The sequence below is a fragment of the Platichthys flesus genome, chromosome 20 (assembly GCF_949316205.1).
Source record: "Platichthys flesus chromosome 20, fPlaFle2.1, whole genome shotgun sequence".
Lineage (NCBI taxonomy): Eukaryota > Metazoa > Chordata > Actinopteri > Pleuronectiformes > Pleuronectidae > Platichthys > Platichthys flesus.
Genome location: NC_084964.1, coordinates 12526300 through 12542210, shown reverse-complemented (window position 1 = coordinate 12542210; position 15911 = coordinate 12526300). Strand labels below are relative to the sequence as shown.

Sequence of the window (15911 nt, the reverse complement as noted above, 5' to 3'; positions counted from 1 at the left end):
CAGAAAACCGAAACAAATCACAACAGTTCTCTCTTCTTTTCTTATTCTCGTCCTCACTTCATTCAGTCTCTTCCTCGCACTCCCGGTGCACGGTGGAGGTAACGGGGGCCGTCGTCTCTGTCACTCACGGATTTAATCACTCGCATCTTCCTCCACGCGATTCTCGTTATTATTTCTTCTTTTTTTTTTTTTTTTTGCCTTTCTTTTTTTTTTCGCGTCCGGTAATTGCGTTTGTGTTTCGTGCACGGGGCGGAGAGTGCGCGCTGTCCAAGGTGCTGCAGCAGCGCGCAGCCCCGCCCATCCTCTCGAACTCGCCCCCTCCTCTCTCTCTCTCTCGTTCTCTCTCCCCCTCTCGCTCTCTCTCACACACACACACTCGCTCACTTTCTCTCCCTTGGACCACGTGACGCTCCCACTGCCGAGTCTCGCGGAGAGCATCAGACTGCACCTTTTCCTCCTCAGGAGAGCGAGCAGAGAGAGAGAGAGAGAGAGAGAGACATAGAGTAGAGCACTCAGAGGCGCCTGGAGGGGAACCTGTGATTATTTTGTTTCTGTCCGCCACACCGGCTCCGTACCACCGGAGCGCGCCGCTGCTGCCTGGCGGCTTTTACCTCCTCCTAGATGGGAAGGGAAATCGATGAGACGCGGGCGGCGCTGGTGCCACAGGACCACAGGATGCGCTCGGGGTAGGTCGGCTTTTTTTTCTCCAGCCGGTGCGGGTCTGTATTCACGGTTGTGTTGTTGTTTGTTACTCACCGCGAGGCTGTTGCCGTGACAGGTTGTTAATTGAAATTACCAATTACCGGGTTAGCTAGGCGGTAGTTAAAAGTGCTAGCGCGCGGTTGGCAGGTCTGAAGCTCCGGTGTAGCCGAGCAGCAGCAGCGGGCGAGAGAGAGAGAAAAATGGAGAGGAGGTATGTGGCCGCAAATCGAGAATCGATATTTCAACCGCATTCATTCACCCCCGTCCATCGATAACTGTGATGCCGCCGCTTTGCGCCACTCACGCGCTCCGGACGCGGAGGAGAAATTGTGTCGCTCTTTTTGTATGTGTGTGTGTGAGTGTGTGTGTGTATTATTGTTCTCGTCTATATGTGTGTGTGTGTGTGTGTGTGTGTGCGCGCAAGGAGCCGTGAATTCGATAAAGCGCGAGGCGGTTTGAGTCATTCGCCGCAGCGCGCGCGGAGCTGCTCCCGCTCTTTGTGCTGGGGCTGACGGCAGCGCGAGGTGCCCACCGTCACTAATCCCCTTTTAAAATGTAAAAAAAATAAAACTATAACACTTCTATGAGCCTCGTCGGTTCAGAGGATCCTTTCAGACGAGCGTCAAGTGTCAGAAGTGTTTTAAGACACTGGCACCTTATAACAATCTGCGGCATGATGGGAGCCCGAGGAGGTGCTTGTTGTGCGCGTGTGTGTGTTTGTGTGCGCGTGCCTGCACTGTATATATGTGTTAAGCTTAAGTCGTTGTTGTGTGGAGGTGAAAAAGCTTCATTGCACACTGTGTTCATAGCCAGACAATGGTTTGGCCTGTTAAATATGGTGTGTGTCTCTGTGTGTGTGTGTGGCCGTGTATGTGTGTGTGTGTGCACAGAATACATTATAGGGAGTAATTTGAGAGTAATAGCAGCCTGGGTGTGTGTGTGCGTGTGTATGTGCTGTGTGTGAGTTTGTGCATGTTTACGTATGTGTTTTGTGTGTGTGTGACCCTTCTTGATGGTGCCGTCTCTGTTCCCTCTGTAGGTCGCTGGACAGAGTGATGACGCGGCAGTGAGGAACGCACATACCTCATTCTAACACACACACACTCACACACACACACACATATATATTTGCCCACACACACACTTTAAGTCTTGCCCTACTAAGACGGGAAGGAGGGGGAGAAAATTCTGCTATGACGGCGTCATTTCTCTCCATTACCAGTGTGTGAGCCACACACACCCGTTCTCACACTCCGTAGGGAGTTGTCTGCACAGAGGATAAGGCCCGATCTAGGGCACAAAGATGAAGTTCACCTCCTATCCGACATGTATCTAACATTCACACAGATGCTCGCGCAACTACACTCACGTGGAATCTCATATGTCAGAGGTTACAAATGAAAGCTTGAATGGAGAGAAGACATTAAGCATCTCGGAGAAGACACAAACGCCAGGCTGAGGCCGAAGAAGATGCCCCAGGCGTGCTGAAAAGACAGAGGGAGCTGCCGTTTGACCCCTCACCCACTGGAGCCGTACCACCTACCAGCCAAACTACCAAGATAGCATTGTGCAGCTGTGACACCTAGAACGTGTTCTACGAAGCAGCCTACAGTTGTCACCATGAGCTGTAGGCTAGAGGAACCTACCCAGCTCTAGCCTCTATTTCTTCCAGTGTGTGTGAGTGTGAGAGAACGAGTGTGTGTATGAGTGTTATGGCGGTGTGTGTTTGGGCGGCAGCCCCACTGCTCTTCCTGGGGCTGTGCCTGTGCAGTGCGGGGGGCCATGCCCAAGGGGAGGTCCTGGAGTACGGAGGTGTGTCCAGTCAGTGGGGGCGATTCCCGGTGTGGAACGCCTGCTGTGAGAGTGTGCTGAGCTTCAGCCTGCGGACTCACAGCCAGGAGGGCCTGTTGCTCTACCTGGATGACGAGGGCTTCTGTGACTTCCTAGAGCTGCTGCTTCTCCACGGCCACCTCCACCTGCGTTTCTCTATCTTCTGTGCTGAGCCAGCCGAGCTGCAGTCAGGCGTGGCGGTCAGTGACGGCCGATGGCACGCAGTGCGTGTCAAGCGGGACTGGAAGAACACTTCGTTGGAGGTGGACGGGCGGCTGGAGGGATGGGCGGAAGTGAAGAGCAAGAGAAGAGACATGACAGTATTCAGCCACACCTTCATGGGCGGGGTGACGCCAGAGCTTCACTCGTCGCCCTTACGCCTCACAAGCCCTTCTGTGCGGGAACGACCCCCCTTCCGTGGCTGGATCAGGGGTGTGAGCATCAACGGTTCGCTGGTGACACAGGACGGCTCCGAGGGCGTCACAATCACAGCTGGCTGCGGACCAGACCACAAGTGCCAGAATGGAGGAGTGTGCAGTGTGGTCAACGACCAGGCCGTGTGCGACTGCTCCGACACCGGTTTCCAAGGCAATGACTGCAGCGAAGGTAAGGCCAAGAATCATGCTGACCCATCATATACATCTCATCCTTTAGATTAACACACAAAGTGCACTCAAACACAAACATGCACATACAGTTACCTTTGTGGAGGCAGACCCACATTTTCCAAACACCAGGTTCTCTCGCTCTAGATCTATTTTTCATTCACACCTTCACAGCTGCCTTCACTTGGTGTGTAGGGACCAGCAGCCTTCACAAACAGTGCAAGACATGCATACTGATTCTGGATTGATTTTTTATGGCTGCCAATTTGGTATGTACCTCCAGAACTCCGAGCTAAGCCCCCTCCCAGGAAGTGCAGTCAGTTTAGTGGAGCTGTGAGCTTGAGGACAGCTGTTTCTTGCTGCATTCAGGCCGTGAAGCTTGGGAGTCTGGAGATTTGAGACAAATTCCTGAAACTCTCTGAGAATCCGTACCTGGCTGGCAGTGTTTGAGCTCTGAGAGGCTCGGCTGGTGTGCTTGGCAAAACACAATAACCATATAGATCCATTATGGATGTGGCTGTTGGCTCTTGTTGAGAGACTTTAATTGGAACTAAGCTAAGAGGCTGGAAATCAGTGGTTGTTACGTAGCTGACACCTGGCTGCCTGTGTTAATGGATTTGCATTGATTCTATATGGCCTTCACAGGTACCATACATAGGATGTTGAAATGAAGCGTGTATAATCAATTGCCTGCCATTAATCTGAACAGCTTGCAGCCCGTTAAGATGCTCTGTGTATGTGGGAGTGTGTTAAGTGTGCGCTTTTGTGTCCATGTTCTTCCGCATTATAAAAGAGCAAATGGTGTCCTGTCGGTAGTATTTTATAGATGTGAAGAAGTGTGAGCATAAAGAAAATAATAATAAAACTTGTATCTACCTTATTGGAGGGAAGCAAATGGAAATTCTCTTTCATTGCAAATGATTTAACATCTTACCTCCTAATATTGTCGAACACGCCTTTGGTCAACACAAGTGCCAATACACAGGGCAGTGTAATGATGGCCATTACAAAAATGAAACAGCTGCTTAATGAACTCAGCTACCTTTTTATGGCCGCTATTGAAAATGCTATCATTTCCCCCTGCTTAGCTGTGTGTGTCGCCAGATCTGCTTCAGTTCATTCACTGAGCAAATCTGCATCCTTAATCAATAGCTCTCTAAACTAGCGTTTGTTGTTTTGTTTTTTCTTTCGGGTGGCAAAGATACCGTTCATCTTCGCCTCAGCAATCGATTCCTTTTAACGACACAAACGCATCTGCCAAAAATGGCAGAGTGGCCTTGCTGCGTGGCCACCGTTTGTCACTGACCTGAGCGCACACCCCACCCCGCACCGCTGTCAGCATCACACCTCCCAGTAGCCACTCACCACATCACGCTCTTAGCAATTAGTGGACAGTGGGATGACCTAGGTTACCATGGAGACAGGACTAACAGGAGAGACCTCATGCCAGGAGTTTTTCTCCGTTCTCGCCTCTTCCTGCCTCCCCCCCCTGCTCCCATTCTTCAGCTACAGCCTCTAGACTCGCTCCTGCCTTCAGCTCGGCCTCACCTCTAAGTGACTTAAGGCATCGCGTCTGCCGCAATTACATGTTTGTGGTGGTGATTGTGTATGTATGTGTGTGTGTTTGTGTTATGAATGACAGGCATCCTTCAGGCTAAACGGCTGACCACTGGTCTTTCCATGGTGGGGGAGGTAGTTAGTGCATTACGCTCACGCTTAAATGATTTGTCGACTCACAGAGAAGTAGTTAAGTAGAGCTCAAATAATGAGTTATGAAACCTCATTTAAATAAACTTAGTTCCAGATTTCTATTTGGATTTTTACTGAATTCCACACACAAATGTTTGTTTCCTAAACAATTATTTTATCAAGATCCATGAATTATTCTCTGACAAATCAAGGAAAATGTTGAGAAGCACCTTATCTCAAAATCCGGGCTCTGGCCCCCTGATCCCGATCCGCACTAAAGTGTAATGGGTTCTTCCTTGACTCAAACATTATCCTTGCCCCAATTTTTGTGTGAATCCGACAAAGTAGCTTTTGGGTAATCTATATTACAAACAGACAAACAGATAGAGGTGAAGACATAACCTCCTTTGTGGAGCTAATAAATGATTAGTTGCTTGTTGACAGAAAATGAATCAGCAACTATTTTGATCATAGACCTTCTGGTTTTTAATCACAAATCTGCTAAATGTGAGAATTCAATGTATGATATGAATCGAAAATCTTTGGGTTCTGGATTAATGATTTAAAATATACAAGCTCTACTGTAAAATACAAGCTACCTGTTGGTTGTTATAAAGGGCATTTTACAGTTTTTATAAAAATATATGATAATTATTAAAAAAATATATTAAATAATCATAAGCATAATTTATCATGAAAATAAATGTAAGCCCTATATCCAAGCTACGTTGAAACAAAATACCAAACAGATTTAAGAATTTGCTGCTATTTGTATCCTTATAAAATTTAATTTGGGGGGTTTTGCACTGTTGGTCTTACCCTGTGCCCTGTGCTCCGTGAAATTGTGATATAGATTGTTCTCTATTTTTATTGACAGTTTAAAGACTCAACGATTAATTGATAAGTAAAAATAACCGTCAGATTTTCCACACTGGAGTTTGCTCCTGCTGCGTGGGGGCGTCTACACATTTGAGAGAATTACATGTGATTCAAGGCAGTTTAATCCACTGTGCTGTTTTGTTGATGGTTAGAGCACAGCTTGAGATGAAGCGTACATAACACACACTCACACATACCTGCACACATGTAGCAAACACATGGAGAGACACACTTGTGCAGACTCTAGCACCATCAACAACACTGCTGAGCAGCTATGTAGCACTACATGGTTAATGGAAGGTGCAGACATTTTACATAAAGGCTCTCATCAGACAACAATACCTGCACTTTGTCGCTCAACAAGAGGCTACTTCTCCCTTTAGAGGAGCTGTTTTATATTCCTAGAGATGGACTCACATTTCAGCCATGAGTTATGCCAAGTGTTGATGTGGAGAACAAGTGCTACAGTTTTTTTTTATCTCTTTGCAGTGATGGCCAGAGTTAGTTACGGTAGGCTCATAAAATGGTTCCTGTTAGGAGGTCGGCTTGGGTAGATGCACAAGGGGTGGGCAGCCCTGTGTTTGGTCGTAGCAGATTTGATTTCATGTGAGATCTTATAGCATTGCCAGAATAAATAATGCTTATATGCTGCAGGAAATTAAAAACAACTGTGATCCTTGATTTTCTCAGATTTAAATTTGTGTAGAAATTGCTGCAGGATTTAGAGTAAGATCTACGATGAAGATTGAAACTGAGAGCAGTTTAATGACTTAAAGGTTACTTTGTGTCTTTTCGTTGGTTGCTCACTGCTAACAGATTTAAGGAATGGGGCTCATGGAGCTAGTGACTGGCAGCTTTTAAGACAGAAATAAAAAAGCATAACAGCAAATTGGGATCGTTAACAAAAGCATAAATCCCAGACAACATCTTAAGAGTATTTCCGACGCTTGGTTTTCTCTTACACCTCTCCACTTTATGTTGCTGATTCTCTGAAAATAGATCAGATACAGAGAGGTCTGAGATCAGAACTGAGAAGATGAAATGCTTTTTTGTATTTATGTGTTGTGATATAAAACGCTTTGCCGTTTAAAAAATTGGCCCAATGTTCTGTTGTTCATTTTGGTCTGACAAGATGCTGGCTCAGTGGGATTTCTCTGGCCACAGAATCCTGGGGCTGAGCTAATATCTATGCATCGACATCACTACTAGTGAATCCCTCATATCGACTCCTACCATGTCAAAAGAAATCTCTCAGGTGCACCGCGGCACAGCTGGAGAGGAAGATTTTAAAGGTTGCATCCAAGAAAAATTTAATGGACGGCAAGGATAGTATAGGGAAAGAATAGCTCAGGTCGATATCCCTCTTTGATGATAGAAAATCAACAATATCACCAGCATCTGAGGATATATGAAATGTTGAAACCACAGTCGGCCTTTTGAAAATGATAATTATTTGCAAGGATATGAGGCTGTGTAGTTGTGTTGCGTCAGGAGAAGTTGGGTAGAAAGGTTTCTCTCTTATATTGTAACTTGAAACTATTGTGGTATTTTAAATCCAGCAACCTCCCTAAATCTGAACAATAAAGCTATGAGGAAAAATGATTACAGAATGGATCTGCTATGAGTCTTTAACACAAAATGAATATGCTGTTCTAGAGGGAAATATGAATCCTTAGGACTGTGTTTAAAGCCAGGAATGAGCAATTTGGCTGTGGCAGCGCTAGTTCCCCTGCTACGTTAAAACTGCACAATATCTTAAATTCGCAGAAATGATCCACTTTTATTATTTATTGTGACAAGCTATAGAAAATATTGTTATTGGCTGCAAGCATTTTGTCTGGCTCCAAAACTTCTTTCATGCTAGTGTGAGGAAAATGCAGTATGTGAGCGTTTTCTTTTAAAGCATATCAATATGTCACATTTAGAGTCGGAAAAAAAACAACAAATGCAGTTATTCAAATTATAGGGGTAGTAAATGAAGAGTTATTTGACAGGGCTATGCAGAACTATAATTACTGTCTCAGCCGTTCTGCCCTCCAGTGAAGGCAGAGTGAACCTGGCTTGTTAGGCCTGGCCTGGCTTGCGTTGTCCTTGAGGGCAAATCGCTGTTAGCATGCTAATGGATCCACCTGTTTCTGCCATGCCACTAGCACAAGGGCAGAGGCAAGGAAACACTCAACCGAGCGCGCAGCTCAGAATACACACAACCACATGACCACACACACCATACACACACTCTGTCCCAGTTATGAACCATGCATGCTCCTTGTCTTCCTGCACTGCTAATCCATCCCTACATGTTTATCCTGCTATTTCACATCATTATTACTGCCATAGTAAATGTTAGTGTGTGTGTGTGTGTGTGTCTGTATGTGCGAAGGACAGAGAGCGCGAGACAGAGATTGTGACACTGTGTGTGCGTGTGAGTGTGTGCTGCATGCTGTGTGTTGGGCGGCTCTGGGGAGAGGAAGGAGCTGCAAGGTAAGTTTTGGGGTAAACGGCTCTCGAATCCAAAAGTACAGGTAGGAACGTAAATGTATATTTGCTGCCACACCCCCCCACCCCACCTTCAGTATATCTACAGGTGTGGGTGGGTATGTGTGTGTGCTCATGTTATGTTTGTGTATTCGTATACATGTGGAACCATAGAGAGACATTTTTTTTTAATGCTGCTTTATATATAGAGAGAGACAAACAGTTTTGGCTACCAGTGCAGCATGGTATCCATTTTGGCCTTTGCATGTATATTGCCACGGTAACCCTGGACGGGTGTGCATGTACAGTAAGTAGCCATGGTAACCCAAGGGCTGAGCATGCATGTTAATGAATGTCTGTCTCTCTCTCTCCTCGCCCGGCTGCGACACCTTCCCAGAGTACAGCTACACTCCAGGTAGGTTGGCTATCTATCTGTCTGTCTTTCTGTCTTTCTGTCTTTCTGTCTATCTGTCTATCTATCTATCTTTCTATCTTTCTATCTTTCTATCCTTATCCATCAATCCATCTATAAATTTTGTCCGTATTTTAATTTCTCTCCCTGTCCCTGATATTCCTGATAGGATCAAACATCTCTTTCTTTGCTCTTTTTATCCTTTTCCCTCTTTTACCTTAATTCTTAAGTACACATTTATTCATCATTCCTCTCCACCTCCTTTCAGTAGTCATTTATATACTTTCCATGCCAGTCTCTTCCTTTTCGTTCTTCTCTCTGGCCTTCATGTTCTCATTGAAAGTGAATACAGTACAAGGTAGCCAGCATCAATGTGGGTTGGTCAGTGTGGGTTATGAAGGGGTTGGTTGCTGACATCTGGTAAGTACTACATCCCATATGTTTCATCTGAAGTGGCTCTCAAGGTTACGTAGACAAAGACATACGCAAATACTGCTCTGCACACAACCTAGTTCATGGCTGTGTGTGAGCGTCTGTGCATACCTGTGTGCGTAGGATTGCAGCCTGGGATGAGTAAGTGTCCACGGTGTGAGTTTTTTTTTTTTCAAAGCATTAATTTAGAGCACTCACACACACACACACACACAGACAGAAACAAACAAACACAGAGAACATTAACCTTCATATATGAAATATCCTGTATCACAAAAGACACATATGTACACACACATACACACACTTCACACCTCATGATCCTTTGCTGTGCTGACTGTGCTCTTGTTTTCCCTTAAGGTCTGGCACACCTGATGATTGGCGACCAAGGTATGGCCTCTTACCTCACTTCCTGTTGTCCTCTGCTATACCATCACACCCTACCTCCTCACCCCCCATACACTCACAACTCCCTTTATCCCTCCCCCACTTCATCACCACCTGGCACGGGAGGAAGTTGTCTCTCTAGGCATTGAACTAAGGTCAGTTTTTTTTCTGAGTTCCTTGGTCCCATTGGGTCTCATCAGAATTTATTTTTCTAAATCGACTTGCACATTTGCATTGGATCAATTTATTTACAAATGTGGCCTTAAAGAACTTAATTTTTTTTGTTGAATGATGAGCCTGAGAGCAACTTCTGCTATAAAGATACCATAATCATGGCTGCTGATGTGGGAGGGGTTAACGGGAGGGAGTAGGCGGTTGTAGGTTGGCGTTGCTTGGCTGGGTTAGACTTGGCAGGGCTCCACATCATGGAAATGGAGCTGAGGGCCGACTGAGCGACTGACCCATGGATGGTTTGATTTGGTCTTTACTCTTCCACCTCATCTCATTTTCTCTCATCTGTATGTAAAAGTTTGAAATGGGAGTGTGTGTGTGTGTGCGTGTGTGTGTATGTGTGTGCACAACATATCCACATGTGTGCATATGTGCTTTTACATCAGAGTTTGAATCATTGACTGTGGCAGTTGAAAGGAGCATTCAGCCACATTCATCTATGGCTTTTCATTGGCTTCCAGCATGTCTTGCTCTGCTTTCATCGTATCGGCTCCTGCTCACACTGTGGCGAGTGCACGTGATTCTGAGCAGATGTTCCTGCATAGTATGAAAGCAATGCTGTTATACCTCAACCCCTCAAGCTGTCCAGCGTTATTTGAACACAGCCCAAAAACAAGTGCCCGTGCTCTGCCTTTTGAAAAGTGTTCACTCATAAACAAAACTTACAATGCCACCCATGTCTTCCTGCCCTTTTTTCTCCTTGTTTTTCTTTCCTTTCCTTTCACTCTTTCTCACTGTTTGGAACACCACCCTCTGTGAATTTAGGAAAACTCAGAGGTACCCCCCCCCCCCCTATTTTTTGTTATTCATTTGTATGGCTAATGGGCTGTTCTGGTTAGTTTTGAAGTTTAAGGTATTGACAGGCTCTTGTATGTATGGTAATGACGACCTTTAGAGCTTGAAGTCCTTTTTTTGCGGATGCCATTCAAATCGCAATGTTTCCTTTTTTGGAAGGTAAGCTGCCAATGCATGTGTGTAAGCGTTATCTTAATTTAACATGTGTGCATGCGTGGCAATGAATCGTTGCTGTGGCCTGTGGTGCTCTTGCAACAACCAAAGGTAGGTGCCGCTCGACTGGTCGGCTCTGCATGCCGCTGATGAACACACCGATTGGCCCACATGAAGACAGGCCCAGACTGCGACAGGCTGATCTGCATCTATTGTGCTCTGTGACTGGACGAGAGGACGTGCGGACGGCTGATCTCCATTGTGACAGGGCCGCCGTGCACTCTGTGAACTTTGCTTTGTAATGAAGAATTCAGCCAAGCTGGTGGAAAGTGCTGGAGTTTCTGTCCCAAAATGTCCGCCATGAATCATCCAGGTGGCAGTGAAATTTTAATTGCTTCATCTGGCTTATGCTGAGCATTTTAAATCACCTACTTAAGGGGCGGACATGTATTAACATATGTTTCCAGCATTATTACACAATGTATTCAGTGTATTTGTGTAGAGTGGATGCCCTCACTACTACGGAGGTTGGGATTGTGATATTTTTATTATCTTTATTTATTTTTCCCCCTCAGTCTCTTTCAAAAAATCTACACATGAAAAATGTGTGTGTGTGTGTGTGTTTTTGCTCAGTCTACTGAGATGTAAAGGCTGTCAAATGGTGCAGACGAAGCCTAGCTTAGGTTAGCTCGGCGTAAAGAGGCTTTTTGAGGAGGCCACAAAGCTGAAATGAGTTTCTTTGAGGGGGCGGATTGGGCGCGGGCAGGGGTGTCTTAGAAAGATATATAGCATGTGTGTCTGCTTCTGTGTGTGTGCTTGCGCTGGATAAATTGAGAAAAAGAGACTGTGCCTGCGAGAGAAGAGTTGAAGGAATGAATGATAGAGGGAGTGGAGAGGGAAAGAGGAAGCGAGGGCAGATAAAGTGAGTCGTCTTCTCTCTTGTGATGTAGAGCAACTGCCTGTATCTGCAAAGGGACAGCGGTGCTCCTGTCTGCCCCCCCCCCCTCCTCCACACTCCAGACCAGTGATTCTCCAAGGGACGTCAGCCCTGATGGGGAACCAAGGACCTTTCCCCTCCTCCATAAAACACAGCTATCATTCTCTCTGGAAACGATACCCACAGATCACTAATCACTTTGAGTGGGCGAAAATGCTGGAATTGTGGAGGGGAGGAAGAAAAGAAGCAGCAAAATTGGATTTTCATAAGTATTGAGCAGCCAAAGGAAGAGTGGGAAATGGATTTTTATGAAAAGTATTGAGCAGCAATAATCTGGATAGAAAATGTTTTTAAAGCCAAGTAGCAGATTTTGCTTCTTCTCTGGCTAAGAAAAGACCGTTAAGGGTTCTGGTTGAATTAGTGACTGTAGGTTCGAAAATAGTATAGAGGAATGTCTCTATTGGCAGGCAATGCTTGTTTATGAGGTTTATGTATTTATTGTAGCTTTGAAGAGGATTGTCCAGTTAATAACGGTCCGTCTGCATGTCCAAGGGTTCTCGATGTCAATCCAGCAATCTCTGCACGGCATAGACAAGTGTCAGCCTGCGCTTGAAGTGACCTTTACACACGCACGTACGTTAACGGGTGGACAAACAGACACACACACTCACACACAGTAACCTTTAGAGAGTGCCCGCTGAGTAGGTGAGTGAATGTGTGTTCAGTGTAAATATGCATGAGTAAGACTGCCTGCATATATTCTTCACGGTCAGTGGATGAAGAGAAAACGAGGTGTGTTTATGTGTGTATATGCGTGCGTTGCATGAGTGTGTGTTCAGGGGAGGTGGATTGTGAGTCATTCCTTGTGACTCATAAAGCGTCGGCAATCAAAGCGTCTCATTTTAACACATTGTCTCATAGCAAAAACACGCAGGTGGATGCACAGTCCACTCACACACACGTTCAGTTTCTCACTCATTAGATTTTACTTCAAATTGTGTCTTTATTTTTGCCCCTCCATCTCGCTTATATTGTCCTGGACATACTCATATACGCAGTTTTGTCATGTACACACGCACACACTCACACACACACGCGCGCTCAGCGGACGGGCACCGTGCTGACTCCACCATATGTGGGAGCGGGAGCAGATGCCAAGACAAGAGGAACCAGTCGCTATCAGCAAAGTACAGCATGTCTCATACCTCTTACTCATCACCATCTTACATACCTAATAATATATCACACAAGGATTATTCAATAAAATACAGGCACTGAAACTAGATTAATAAAGTCATTCATTTTTCACAAGCAATTTGTTTGTAGAATTTGTATTTTCCTGATAAATAATCTGCAGATTTTTTCTTGATCAGTTGAGTCATAAAAGAGGGAGAAAACTGATTTACTGATATAAATTAATATAGTCCAATCTGAGGAGTTCAGATGTGATGTGATGTAAATTGTCAGGAAAACCCTCAAGATATTCAATTTACCATCACGACAAGGAGAAAGATCTAAATAGATTCAGATTAATCGTCTATTGGTGACAGATTGATCAAGTAATTTCAAATAAATATCTTTTGGTTTTGTCCCATTGGACTGTTGTTGGTTGTTTGAAGCAATTATTACTTTTTAAAACTAAACATTTGATATCATCATTTATTAAATAGATGAATAAATAGTTGTTACTTGCGGCCCTATTAGAATGCTAGGCAGGGAGATAAATTATGTTTGTGTGTGTAGGTGTACTCCATACACTGTCCCTGAAATAAACACATGTAATTCAATAGTGCCTGTGTCAAGAGAGGTTTACCAGCATTCTGTATAATAGAGAGGTTATTCTCACCTGCCAGTAAAATCAGCAAAATCACCTAAGGCTTGAAGTAAATACTGCAACACACTGTATTCTCGACACACATTAGCCGCTGTGATTTGCGCTGCTGACATAATTTAGCACGACGGGCAAGTGAGCAGCACCCAACTTGAGGTGAGAGAGAGAGAGCCACTTGGTGTTAAGAGGGAAGCGCCTCGTGATTGGCTGCCTGCCTGAGTGAGTGGCAGGAATTTGCTTCCTGATGGCCCCCCCTTCTGAGCTGTGAGAATATAAATGTTAAAAGTTCCGCTGCGCCCCCTCCGGCCTTCAGCAGCGGCTGGAGCAATTGCAACCAAGTGTTTATTTCAAAGTGTACAATTTTTCTAGATATACCCTCTCCATTAATGGAACTAAATCTGCCTCTACTCTCTGCATCTAACACCCATTACATTACTGTACTACAACACTCATTAATGCTTAACACCCATGCAGTTCTTGTAATGAAAGACGCAGCACCGCATACAGAGCTCTTTCCCCACATTATCAAGGAGATACACAGTTACCGTATGCACCATGGGAAATATGTTGCAATCCCACTGGTAAATGTATACATTTGCGAGTAATTGTATGCAATTAGCATCCTGTTAGCCAGTGTACACATTAATATCGCGTTCACTTCAACGCTAATAGGGAGCGAAGCACAAAGCCAATGCTCCCTGTAATCGCCCAAAAATGAAGACATCAAACGGACTTTCCATATATAGATGATGAAGGGGGAAGATAGAGGGGAGGACGGCTGCGAGGGAGCATGGGAGGGAGGGAGGAGGGGTGGGCGTGAAGGGATAGGGTAAGGGAGTGTAGAAAAGTGATGGTGAGGAAAGATTGGGGCGTATTCAGAAAGTGCGAAAAGAGAGGTTGAAAGAGAAGGTCGGACACGTAAGCGAAGACAGGAAGGGAGATAAGACTGCAGTGTTTCTCAGCAGGAGCGCTGCATCTCTCCTTGCTGGCTCCCAGACTTGACACAGTCTCACATCAGCCAGGATGGTATTCATCAGTGATGCACATACCTCATCAAACACCGGCAAACATACACACACAAACACACGCGCTCCAGGCAAGTCGAGGCTCCAGTCGTCTGTTACCTGTTGTAGCATTTCTATTGTGTCTGAGTGGGTGCGAGGGCTACAGTGGCCCAATTGGCGATTCACTCCAGTAACCCATCTGGCATTTGAAGTTCATTTCTTTGCTCGTTGCCAAGGCACAAACTAACACACATACACACACTCAGGCATGCACAGGCAGGCATACAAACACTCATTTGATTGTGGTAGTTGTCTAGCATAACTACAACAACTGAAATAGCCACAGCTTTCATTTAAAACCCATTACATTACCTTGAACCTATGAAGGAGGTCGTTATGCTGTTGTTATTTTAATAAGAACTCCTGCTGTAAGATGGGTTCATTACTGGTGTGTGTTTGTGTGTGTGTGTGTGTGTGTGTGTGCACTTGTATTATGCACAAGGTTGAGTTTGGAGGCACATATTGGGACATTCAGGACATTTTGGGACGATCAGGCTAGTTCTCACATTCTGACAAATCTTCAAACACGTTTAGGGTCATGGTTCGATTCAGGTTTAGTTGAGGGTTGGAATCAGGGGCTGGGAAATGCCTTTTTTCAATGTCTCCGCAAAGATAGAAGTACAAATGTGTGTGTGGATATGGTTACAGGATGTATGTATGTAAGTCTGAGTACCATCATTTGTCTGAGTGAGTACATTGAACTTCATGTTTGGCTGCCTCTATGCACTAATGCACATTTTTGCAGCCTGTATGCTTTTCAGTTTTCTCCGCTGTCCTATGTGCATATGTGCCGTAACGGGTGTAGGTGTGTGTGTGTCTAAGAGGGATGAAAAAGACTCTGATCTTATCAAGCTTAAGACAAATACGCTGTTCTGCCTGCAGACATTGTCATGGAAACAAGCTGGTTTCCCTGGGTACCAGAGCGGCCAAATTCAAGCTACTGAGAGAGGGAGGGGGGGAGAGAGACAGAGAGAGATGAGCATAGATAAAAGAAACAAAAGAGGACAAGAAAGAGAAGATCAAACATAATAGCAGGAATTGTGTTTCTTTCTTTAAATTAAATTCAGACAGATTAACAATTTAAGATTTGATTTGATTGTATGCCTCAAGGAAATTCAAACTATACTATGAAATACTCAAAAGAATTATTTTAATAGGTTTCACTGTCTGAAAAAAAAATGCTATGCAATAAAACAACTGGAGATAAAATGTTTGTAAATATTTCATATAACTACATACATCTGTATTGACTCTAGTCCCATTACATATGAATCATTGCATAATACAAATGATCATTTTAGATTTCATAATTCATTTCAATTTTTCAAATAAAAATGCTGAAAGTTCTTCTCACAAGTGAAAAACTTTGGCTTTTGCCTATTGTAAAATTATCATTTGTTTTTCTTGAACATTTTGTCCGGCAGATCAAGACCTTTGCAATTATAGGACTATAGAATTATAGAAAGATGTTATGTGGGATAATTGAGTA

At 44.6% G+C, this 15911-nt stretch overlaps 1 protein-coding gene across 7 annotated transcripts in view; it reads left to right on the top strand.

Moving 5' to 3' along the window:
- The first annotated feature begins 478 nt into the window (after positions 1 to 478).
- nrxn1a (neurexin 1a) overlaps positions 479 to 15911 on the top strand; it is a 56775-nt gene continuing 41342 nt past the window's right edge. For 4 of the 7 annotated variants that reach the window (XM_062378429.1, XM_062378426.1, XM_062378427.1 and 1 more), the window contains exons 1-4: positions 479 to 686; positions 1742 to 3138; positions 8578 to 8595; positions 9385 to 9414. In XM_062378429.1, the coding sequence (XP_062234413.1) occupies positions 2406 to 3138; positions 8578 to 8595; positions 9385 to 9414 (781 nt within the window). In that variant the 5' untranslated portion in view covers positions 479 to 686; positions 1742 to 2405. The remainder of the gene's footprint in view (positions 687 to 1741; positions 3139 to 8577; positions 8596 to 9384; positions 9415 to 15911) is intronic. The other 3 variants (XM_062378430.1, XM_062378428.1, XM_062378425.1) reach the window with 1 other exon arrangement.